Source organism: Periophthalmus magnuspinnatus, chromosome 21, assembly GCF_009829125.3.
Source record: "Periophthalmus magnuspinnatus isolate fPerMag1 chromosome 21, fPerMag1.2.pri, whole genome shotgun sequence".
In the NCBI taxonomy this organism is placed as follows: domain Eukaryota; kingdom Metazoa; phylum Chordata; class Actinopteri; order Gobiiformes; family Gobiidae; genus Periophthalmus; species Periophthalmus magnuspinnatus.
The window spans coordinates 30,052,665-30,064,800 of NC_047146.1; the positions used below are offsets into that span (position 1 = coordinate 30,052,665).

At 37.7% G+C, this 12,136-nt stretch overlaps 1 protein-coding gene across 3 annotated transcripts in view; it reads right to left on the reverse strand.

The window, feature by feature from the left end:
- The window catches only part of sema5ba (sema domain, seven thrombospondin repeats (type 1 and type 1-like), transmembrane domain (TM) and short cytoplasmic domain, (semaphorin) 5Ba), a 344,594-nt gene that overhangs the window by 191,001 nt on the left and 141,457 nt on the right, over positions 1-12,136 (reverse strand). For all 3 annotated transcript variants that reach the window (XM_055230746.1, XM_055230747.1, XM_033987339.2), the window contains one exon: positions 4,692-4,955. In XM_055230746.1, coding sequence (XP_055086721.1) covers positions 4,692-4,908 — 217 coding nt within the window. In that variant the 5' untranslated portion in view covers positions 4,909-4,955. The remainder of the gene's footprint in view (positions 1-4,691; positions 4,956-12,136) is intronic.

Below are 12,136 nucleotides of genomic sequence, written 5' to 3' on the forward strand. Positions count from 1 at the left end.
GTTTCGAGTCTACATGGCAACGTTAGTGCTTTGCCAAGAATGTTCCACCATATGGCATTTAATGTATGTATCTCAATGGAGACAAACAAGTGCCACCATCAGGCTGGGTCAGATCAGAGGTCAGATCTCAAATGAATGAAGACATAAGTTTAATTCAGTACTATGGAACATTTAAAGCAAAGCAACAGTATCTTCAGTGGTTGAAGGTGACGAAGTACAAGTAGTAAAGTACGGAACTGACTTAACTGACTTTAGGTATCTGTACTTTACTTAAGTACATTTTACACTGGATACTTTTTACTTTTACATCATCACATTTGAGAGAAGGTATCTCTTACGAAGATGTTATATTAGAGTCTATTTTTAGTTTATTTTTAAGTATATTTTTTTTTATTATTTAACTATTTATCTATTATCTTGTTTTATTGCATGTACCATTTTCCTTCTGTTCTTTAACTGTGCGGTGCAATACTGGAATTTCCCCACTGTGGGACTAATAAAGGCAGATCTTATCTTATCTTATCTCTACTTTCTTCACTACATTTTTGAACTGGACTGAAAAGTAAAAAGTACAAACAAAAGTAAATACTCCAAAAAATTGAGAACTTGTTTCATATTGCAACTGTTGACCAAAATATGTATCATTTTTAATCAATATCACTATATTTCAGTTTTTGACAAATTAACAACACTTGCGTGAAATATTTTTACTTTTTACTCTTAAAGTACATTTTTAAACGGGTAATTAAATACTTTTACTTCAGTAGATTTTTTCAGGTGATACTTGTACTTGAGTAACTTTGTACTTTTACTGATGACAGACCTCCACCTTGTATCTTTGTTTGTAGATCTATAGGCTAAAACCAAACCATCATAATTTCCACACGTAAAACCCACAATATAGACCTATTATTTCCCGTTCAAAGGAAAAAAAAAACATTGCACAACAAAATGGCCCCTCTATCAAGTTTATATCTATATTTTACCCCAGACCAGATGCACTTTGTCCCAATCCTATTTTTCATCCCAGCACGTCGACGGCACTATCAACAAGCCCATTCGAAAATAAACACTGCAATTTGTGCGTGTGTTTACCTTCCATTGTAGAGCTCCTATCTGCTCCTGCCCTGATCATGCCTGCCACAGCCAAACCTTGTTTTTACAGATGTTAGCGGATAACACGTAGCACGCTAACATTTTCCCTCATTCTTATCTCGTACTCGCGTGGTTTATTTTGCTTTATGGAGACGAGCTTCTGACCTGCTCAATGTCAAGTGTGGGGTTTTATATTGCACCGAGAGGCATATATTTTACATGGTGAGTGACATAACACGGATATGTGTGAATATGTGTGTTTACAGTACACAGTACACACACACGGGCTTGTTAAAGTCAATGGAGGCTATAGTAATAAAGCTATGGGGAGTACTGTAGTTTAACGACAATGCTACTGCTGTATTGTGTAGGCCAGTTTGTGTAATATAAGAGAAAGGGAGGCTAATATCCCAAGTCAGTACTTAATTAACATATGATATTTTTATGCCTAATTAAAAAAAACAATGTGGGATCTATTAAAGAATCATACTGTATAATCCAGGTGCACTGTGGAGCTTTTCTGATGAGGAGTACGACACCTGCTCGTCTCTGTGATACTGTGTTACTGTTTTGCCTGGAATATTCCACAGTATATTATAAGTATCCAGCTTGGATGTATTTAATTACAGTGGTCCCTTGTTTATCATGGGGGCTACGTTCTAAAAATAACCCGCAATAGGCGAAATCCGTAAAGTAGTCACCTTTATTTTTTACATTTATTGTATATGTTTTCGCAGCACAATGCACGTTCAAAAAAGCATGCAAAATTTCACTAAAAAATCCATGAAACAACCAGGCCACGATATAGCAAAGGACAACTGAACAGGTGAACTGTTTCTGTTGTTGGATTTTTACTGTGAATGGGCTTGCCTCTCCACAGATCTGACCTCTTGTAACTTAACAGAGGTGTCATTTGTTTGTCTCCATCTGCTTGCCAGAATGTGTACCAGCCCACAGACCTTCCACCAGAAAAGTTAATTATACTGCACCTTTAAAGATTCAAGACACTTTAGTCACTCAAATATAAGAACACACATTGATTAAGTCTAAAAGCAGTGCAATAACAACTAATTAAATACGATTAATTAAAATAATACAAGCCCTTTTTATCTCTAACTTTTTTAATTAGAAATGCTTTAAAGGTGATAATACATGGGCTTGGAAACTCAGATACTAATCAATACTAGAACTAGAATTGAAATAGCTTTTGAAATAACTTCAGAATGATCTATATCTATATAAATCATATAGTAAGAAGTATAAGACCACATCGAGTAGAATACGCACATGGACCACTATTGAGCCCACAAGATGACTGAAGGATTACACTGATATAAGACCTGGTAATATAAAAAAGTAATTTGATTTAATGTTGAAAATGTCTTTAAAAAGTGTTGGTTTTTTTTTTTTATTATCCCCATGGTACTGCAATCTGTATAAAGTATTGAGTATATTCCTATTCATATTATCATGACATCACTAGCCTGGCTGGGTTTCTTCTAATGCACTATATATAACATCAAAATAAGCTTTTAAAATTCAAATTGCTTTAGCGTCTGAAACATCGTAATCAAAATATAAGCTTTCTTCTTTTCTAAATATTTTTTCTCTAAATATTACCGGGCGTGTGATGTGCCATGTAAATGCAGTCATTAACTCCCTTTCAGTCAGCTCCAACAGCTTACATTTTCTTTCCAAATGTCTATAATTTTTGTATTAACATTTGAAATAATTGTTATGTCGCAGGATTTGTGTTAGCCTTGTTTAAAGCCATTGAAAACACTTTGAGCTTCCTCTTTGTAAAGTGGTTGACTCATCCCCTCATTTGCATAAAAGCGGGATAATTTTAGAGGCATCGTGAGTCATCCAAAACATTATAAAATCAACTTTGTTTTGCTATGTGACAGTTAAATTAGGAGGCAGCATGGTGGTACAGTGGTTAGCGTTCTTGCCCCATACTTAAATAGTCCCAGGTTTGATTGCTGGAATAACTGTTTCTCTTTGCATGTTCTTCCAGTGTCTGGCTAACTTTCCTACTCACATGTATTTGGACAAAATGTGTCTTGTCCATAGACTCTATACATAAATAAACATAGCTAACTTGCTAGCCGCCGCGTTGTTTCCAGGTCCATCGACTCTGGCTGAAATTCTCTTTCTATTGAAATACTGTCACCCATCTCTCCATAACTGCTGCTGTTGTCATTTTGGTCTTAAAATGTTCATATTAACCTGCTCTCCTAGTAGTTTTATTTCGCTATTGTGTCCGTAAATGAAGATAAGCGCCTTCTTTCCCCCGAGGTCACTCCCGCTAGCGTTATTAACAGTCTGATTAACAACGATTTACCCCGCTCCCTGCTAAACCAGTGGAGCGGGCAGGAAGAGGTGTTACATTTAGCAGTCTCGCTCTGGATTGGTTCTTTGGTTGCTATGATACTAACGGTTGAAATTCCAAATATGGTACCTTGCTCTAAATTCACCCCATAACTGCATAAATGCCCCAGTAGAGATATATATGCAGCTCTTGAGGTCAAAAATATCTTGTGTGTACTGTCTGCATCTATTGTCCATTGTTATTGTCTAATACTAAGGAAGTGGACAATTAGCATGCTAGTTGTTGTTAGCTTTACCATGACTGCAAAACTCCGTACGGGTCTCGGAGAATTGTGAAAATCGCTTATAACTTGAAGTGCCCTACATCACGTCAGAGTTTGGGATCAAGTCTTAGTTGCAGCTAATGCTAACCCTTTTCTGTAGTTGCTCCAGTTCGGGTCTCTTCATGAGTGGCACTCCTCTCCCTGTTGAATTTTCTGAGAATTGTTGTGTCAAAGCTAAAAAAAATAATTTTTAAGCGCATACTGTAAATCACATGTGTCAAACTCAAGGCCCGGGAGCCAAATGCGGCCCGCCATGTCATTTTATGTGGCCCGCAAGAAGATAAATTAAAAGGTATGACTGTCATTTTAACTGAGAAATATTTGCAAATAATCATCACAAAATGTTCATGAAGAGGAAAATTGTTGGCTTGGGAGGAATAAAGGTGAAGGTGAATAGAAGTTTGTGCTTTGAGGAGAAAAACCTGTATGTTTTTTGTGTTATGAGGCAGGGTCAGTACATAAATTAGCATGTTGGCTACGTTGTTAAATAGCTTGCTTTTGCTTTATTCCATAGTAAACTAATGTGTGCATGCATAATTTTAAGTTCTAAAACATGTAAAGTCAACACAAAGGTACTCAGGAGTATGTTTAAAGGCCAGAAACAATACAACAGTACCCAGTTTTTTTCTTATGTAGTTAAACTATATTTTTTGTCTTGACCAGTATAGATTATATATTGTATAAGCTTTTCAGTTCAAAATCTGTCCGCTGTGTGCTGTCTGCATCTAATTAGAAAGCCTTTTATCAAAAAGTGCACATTAGCATGCTAGTTGTTAGCTTTACCATGACGACAAAACAATGTTGAAAATGTATAAGATAAGCAAGGAATAACTTTGGACGACTGCAAACTGTTTAAAATAAACTGGTAGAACAGTTTTTCATGTTTTTAAGACAGTAAAAATCAGGTACTGTGCCGTTAAAATGATAAAACTATAATCTGACCTTGGATGGAGACTTTGGGGTGCTCTTTCTTGGTGCACTCCGGCTGGGTGAGTGGATCAAATGGAGCAGGACTGGGATTCGGACTTGTGGGCTCCTCAGAGGTCTGGGTCAGTCCTGTCCTGATGAAGACGAGCAGGAGGAAGAGGAGCAGCGGGGTCGTCATGGTGCCCACACACCTGCTGCAGCGTCCCGGGCCGACCAGTGGGGGCGCTGTCATGGTAAAGACCTCTCCACTAACTGCCAAGCTTGGACTCTGACATGCAGCTGTAAAGAGAGTTAAGAAAAAAAAGTTAGGTTTGTATGTATGTTTGTGGATTTACTAGGGTTATTTGATCGAAAAGCAGATACTAACTGATACTAAAGCTAGTACTGGAACTAGATACTCCTTTGAGCAGGTATCAATACTAAAAAAGTCACATTTACAGGACAGAAATGAATCTTTGAAGACCACATGGACCACAATGGAACCTGAGGGATCTAATGAGGGATTTTAATGTTGAAAATTACATTCTATTGTCTAAAGAGTCTTTCCTTTAGTAACAAAATCAAGTTTGAAATTTGTGCATCGTTACAACACTAATAGTAACCCTAACAACAATTTTTCTGGGGAGTTGCTAGAGTGGAACTATTTGAGGAAAATATCTAATTGTGATTTTTGTTGTCAATCTTTGCAACCGTGATTAGATTTGCAATTTATGTTTTAATACTACAATTCTATTCAAAGTTCACATTTTAAACTGACATCCTACCAACAAGAATACAAAAATCACGTTTCAGAATATGTTTGTACAAATCTAAACTACAGTATTGGCAGTTTTTACTTCACAGAATATTTTGTTGCTTGTGGAGGAAATTATGGTACCAGTACTTCAAAATTTGTAGCCTGTGCGATTTGCTAATTGCGTCCATTCAGATTGTGATGAGAGCTCTTGTTGACTGTGATCATGAAAGTCCATATCGCCATTTCAGAACATGCAAAAACACCCATGCCGAAATGAAAAGTTGGATGAACCGCTCAGTAAAAATACAAAAACAAGAAATACAAATGAGCAACCTTAAACTATAACAATTACTTTTACTTTAACTATTATTTTAGCATGTATACTTCCTGATTCATGGACCACGTTACTCCTAAAAATATCGCTCCTATATCCGTTGTTTCAGAATGATGGAAAATTCGGACCGTTAACATAGCGACTGGCAATTTAAAACATAATATATCTTTTCAATGGTCCAAGTACTCAAATTGTCACCCATAACAAGAAGCTGAAACCCATGAATATTCTTCCAATAGTATGACAAAACCTCTCCACGGCGACAAGCAAATGACACACGCCCAGGCCAAGTTACCAGTCGGATCTGTGGTGAGGCAACACAGTAAGAATGCGTGTTTTTTTAAGGTGCTTCAAGGATTGCCATACTTTCCATACGTTCCACGGACACAAGTAGGTGGCAGACATAGAAAAATTATACTAGAAAAGTTACATATACACCTTTAACTAATGTTATTTTTTAGGCAGTGAGACCATCTGATCCTGTTAGACACAAAAGCAATAACAAGCAAAGAAGCCATTAAAAATCCATTGCGTTTTATTACGAGTTTCATTTTAATATTCACTTTTGGACAAGCTGTGATTACGGGTATTAATTCTGCAAGTATACCCAATTATGCACGCACCGCTGCTTTTGTGTGCAATAGGATGTGTTTTGTGCAGAGCTAAAGGCGTAGACAGTCACCTCCTCTGTGTTTGAAGTCAATAGGCTTGTGCATCATTGACTCCTCTGAATGTTTGGCTCACTGAACCAACCCACGGAGATGGTTTTACACTTTTAATCGCCCATTTCACAAACTCCCAAAGTTTAATTGCACATTTAAAATAATTATGTTTGGGTCAAGGGTTGTGTGGCTTTCTTGTTGGCTTAATGTGATGCTGTAAAAACTTAGGATTTGGAATTTTGTATGTTCTTTGCCTTTTATGGGTTTTAAGAAAATCCTAGTTGGACTTCTGAAAGGAAGTTTGTGCGTTTGACAGATTGATATGTTTTCTAAATATTACTTGGGATGGGGGGATAGTACATGAGGTCAATATTTATCATAGTTTTACATCAGTTTGTGAAGAAAATACAGGAAGTAGCAGTGAATTAAAAAACAGAATACCTCTGTCATCAGCTGTCGTCAGTTCCATCCAAAATGCAAAGAAAATTTACGCACAAGGAAGGCATTTTTCTGACAGATTAAACTCTGATTTAACCAATAAAGGTGTAATTTATTTTTATTTATCAAATCATAACTATTGTGTAGTTATGGCCCTTGTTAGCATGATGATTGCTAGTTAAGGTATGTGCAGGTGTTTATGTCATATCTGCTAAAACTTCAGCTTTACCAGGCTAGAAAAGATTTTTATTAGAATTTTTACTACTATCATGTTAACCCTCTGGTGCATAGCGGTCACTGCTACTAAAACATAACTTTCTCTTTAATGCATTGGTTTATGTGGTGGAGCTGCAAATCAGCCTCTAGAGTGCTCTCTGCTGCCACACTCCATTGAGGTCAATTCAGTGGTCAGTCGGTGTAACTGCAAGTACATTTCCTCGGATTGGTTTTCTTATTCAAGCCTAAACATTTCAGCTATACAGTGTTGACATTTCCCAAAAATTGTTAAAATGTTTTTCAAAGCATAAAAAGAAACACGTGTTTGTATATTTACAATAGGCAGTTTTTACAGGCAGTTCACAATGTTGTTTCATGTCCTGAGAAGAATAAAAACACTTGACCAAGGCTTTCATAATTCATGCATCAGAGGGTTAACTAAGGCTGTGTCCGAATGTCTCCCCTAGCTCCTAACCCCTCATCCACTACATAGCCCTGCACACTTTAGTGGACTCTATATTGCCTTCATTCACAGAGCGGTTCGGACACACAGCTCACTACTTTCGGGTCACGTGGCTCTAGCATTTCAGTGAAAAAAGTCTGATAAACCTTGATTTCTGTCATAAATAATGATCAAATTGGACTGGCACACACATATTTATGGACTAATAATAACCATACAAGTTTTTGTCAAGCCAAACGGACTACATTTTTTTATTTTTGTCTGATATGTGGAAACAATTGCTCTTTTAACAGCTCAAGCTAAGTGGCAAATGCTAGCAAATTTACACAGCAATGGTTTATATAATAGTGGTTTATTCATAATCAGGATCAACAGTGCAATAACCCAGAGCTTCTATTTGCTTCATTCAGTCGTGTTGTGTCCAATCAAGGACCTGTCGTTGTCCACTGTTGTTTTTCCAACTCTAGCAGTGCATTGTGGGCTATATTGACCGGTCTAGTAACCACTGATGCCTACTACTTTTCAAGGTGCATTGTGGGACATTTTGAGTGCATTACTTTTTCACTCCTTGGTCATTCGGACAGCACTAAAAATGTCGTGACCGCTGGATAGTGGCCTAAGTCCGGAATAGTGTGGACATTCGGACACAGCCCATGTCTTTGTGAAATGAGTAGTCTGACCTGTCATATAAGACATACAGTTATTGAACCTCACAATTTTGCCAGTACAAACGTTTTGAGCAGTCCACAAAATGGCTCATTTACTTTGCCACATTTTGGCTCTGAAAAAGTCAATACAACGAATAAATAAATGCACTGAAGTGGCTATTCGTCAACCTCGGTGCACCATGCTAGCTAAGCCAAACGTATAATATGATTAAACTTGATTAAAATACACAGCATCAACTTATGGCACCACTTTGACTTGGCCACATCCGGCGGTGGCTAATGCTACGATCAATAGCACATTATTAGCTTGGTTGAGTTGCAAATCAACCACATTAATCCACGATCAATTAACCCTGAACCGCAGCCGCTAACGAAGAAGACAAATGCATCACAATACAGTGGACTCAACAGGAATGTAGCCACTGGCAACATATTGTGTTTGTAAAGAATGAGGACTGGAAACAGCCCAGTGACAAAGCTTTTTAGTTGAGACAATAGGCTTAATTTAAAAGTGCACAATGGAACTTTTATGGTGGGTACCTGCTTGTCTCCATGGAGATTGTTTGTCTTGGATGTTCCACAGTATGGCAGAATGAGAACATCTTCTAGTGAATAAGTCAACCAATTTCATTTTTAAGTAAACACTACAATATTGTTTTTATGCAAATCATTAACAATTGTATTTTATTGTAACTGAACAAAATTTCCCATTCAGTTTTCTCATAAACTTTCAGAAAAAATTAATATTAAAAGTTTGAACGCTTGCACAGGGATAATCAGCTACTGTGTTTGTTAACTAATGACCACAGGACCTATCATTTTATTTAAAATCTGTTCCTAAAACTTTATTTTGCAGAATCTTGCATTTTAAACGGTCTTCATGGACTTAAAACAACTACATTATGGATATAAGTTACCATGTACCTGGTAACTCGTGGCTGGTAGCTTTGAACCCTATTATTTGATTGTTTCAAAAAGGCTATGGGAAAAATCAATGGAAAATGTACTCCATTAGCGTTAGAATTTATAAACTTTTACATATGGAATAAATCATAAATAGGTCTATCTTGACTTATTCAATTAAGGGTGTTTAGATAATGTAGAGGCGCACATGGACCACTACAATCCGCTTTCTGGCTGCTATGTTTTTTAAGTTTTCCCCCAACGCGTGTCTCCACAAACCACAGGAAAATATATTGACTTTAACTTTTTTATTGGTCCCTTTGGCCATTCTATGCCCACAAGTTCCACAAAGCAATACACTCCACACTTGACATGGTAAGAAATCATTTACCTCTAACCTAGCAGTACCCGGGCCTTTTCATAGGGAAATGGTACCGACACATAGGGCCCACAGCGCTACCTAGTGGTTTGGGGGTATTTTGGCTCCTACAGGTAACACAATATTCTGTGTTTTCTGTAAACAACCAACAACGTGAAGTTTCAGTTTATATGCTGTAACGTTCTGGTGTGAGTTCTTCATCTTGTTTATTTTCTGAACACGCTCACGCCAAAACAACCGTCAGTTACTGGTCTCCAAAACAGACCTGTAACTGACGGATAGAAAAACATTACATAAACAGTCACAAGAACAGCAAAAGGGCTCAAGTCTGAACTAAACACAAAATATCAGATCATTACAATACAAACATATTCCTGAAATGCATGGGATTCTTGTATTAATTTAGTAGCTCATACTTCAGTCTTCTCAAAATGTTAATGGTCTAGGACTGCAAACAAATGATTATTTTAGTAGTTGATTAGGCTGTGATATTTTTTTCAATTAGTCGACTAGTCAAAAGATTAATTGTATTGTAAATGTCAACAATTTTAACCAAATATAGCTTGAAATACGGAGACTGAAGGAATAAAGAGTTAGTGTCAGTATTGTCCAGATAATGAATACAAAATACACGATTATGATTTGTTGATTAACCATTGCAGCCCTACAATGAAACATAATTTTTTGGTATTTTTCAGAATTGCTTGGGCCCTCAGAGTGACTACAAGTTTGATCTTTTTCATCACTTCAAAAAGTTGCATCAAAGAACCCCGCTGTTTTTGAACTCAGTCATCCCTCCTCCGGTTTTAGTCCTCCAAACTTGTCCTTTCACCCCTGCGCAGCTGTTCTGAGGCCGTACAGCACACAGCAGTGGGCCTTCTCTGTCCTGGTCGTGTCTATGGGAGGGGGACATAACTAGGGCTCACTGCAGGAGGATCTGTCCAGGATTCTGTTCAGACCTGGCTCAGTCCATCCTGGTCCTGCTGAGTTTGGAATTAGCCTGAGTCTGTCACGAAGGACGATCTATAGTGTCGACTGGCTCATCAAGCTCCACTAAACAGATTGTAAACAAAGATACTCAGGCACTGTACACGGGGAAATGTCAATAGAGAGTGTTGTACTTTTAAAACACAACTAATAGGCTCTGCGCACAATGACATCTGGTTAGATCACTGTTCTGTCTCTACTTCACACTTTGATAGCACAACCAGTTTCAAGTGTTCAAATGGGACAATAATAAAAAATAATTCTATATTAAGCTTCTACATTACAGAGACTAACTACATTTAAAAATGTTGGGGGTATACTCCATTGTTAAAAGGCTCTTAACACTGAAATCCTTAGTGCCCCCTGCTTTGCTCCTGCTATATTCCTGTATCGTTTTGTTTTTTTTGCCAAGCCAAAATCAATAAATACTGAGAGATCAGGCAGTGGACAGGGAGCTGCAGGTGGATGTCACTGATAACATGTTAAAAGTCGTATATTATACATGTTGTTACTTCATCAAAAACATACCCAGAGTTATGTTTTGTTTCATTTACACATATTTGAGTAACCCTTTATTATTAGCCTGTCTACAGTGGTAGACATTGGCAATTCCAGGGCTGAAATGATCCAGATTATTTTAATGAAGGTGTATGGAGTTTAAAAACACAGTGGAGCACTTCCTGTATTACCACATGATGTCACAAGGTGGAAAAGGTGGAGTGTTTTATAGTTTGGATCAAAAAATAGTGTAAATGAGCCCTTTAAATACTTTACAAATGTGGTGAGTCCTTTAAAGGGAGGGACTTACTTATAATAGTAAACATGAACTAACTTTGACTTAAAACTAAACCAAAATTGTATAACAGGATTGTTTTCATGTGAAGATAATTTTGGTATGTGACATCATTTAAAAAAAAAAAAAGTATGCTTTAAAATTTGCATTAGCATAGAGAGCTAACAGTTAACTAGATACACTGGAGTGGAATTTACATTATCAGTATGGGACTGCTCCTGTTGAAGGTGATTGGGAAAACTTCTAGGCAATACTCCAAGTGAGCAGAGAGAAACACTGGTCGAGCAGATCCACAGACCCACAGGTTGGCAGTGCACTTCCAGCAGTGCACTTCCAGCTCCCACAGATAAATACTGTCCTTGGGCAAAACACTTAACCCTCCTTGCCCACAGTGTCTGTGTACACTGGTGTATGACTGTGTGTGTGTTTGGGTGAGTGGCTCCTTGATGTAAAGTGCTTTGAGTGTCTTGAAGGTGGAAAATCTCTATATAAAAATGTGACCATTGACCACTGACCATATAAACTTTGAAAAACCATGACCACGATTTGTTGGTTCCACAGCTGATTGAGATGCACAGTAAACTGCAGCAGACTGGAGCAGACTGGATTACGGGCGGTCCAGGCACAGCTCTGTCAATAACAGTGCAATCAAAGACAGGAGCCCCCACTGAGAGCCAGCAGGACTCTGCTTTACACTAAACGAACAAGTACCTCCACAAAGAACTGCCACACAGTGACAAGCGTTAGACTGAAATAATATGTCCATTTTCACCAAGACAGATTTAAAGGGCAGCATGGAACTTTTCTGGTGGAGGGTTTGCTGCCTGCTTGTCTCATAAACTGTATAAAGACATGGACTAAGGGAGTGTGATGTCATCCAT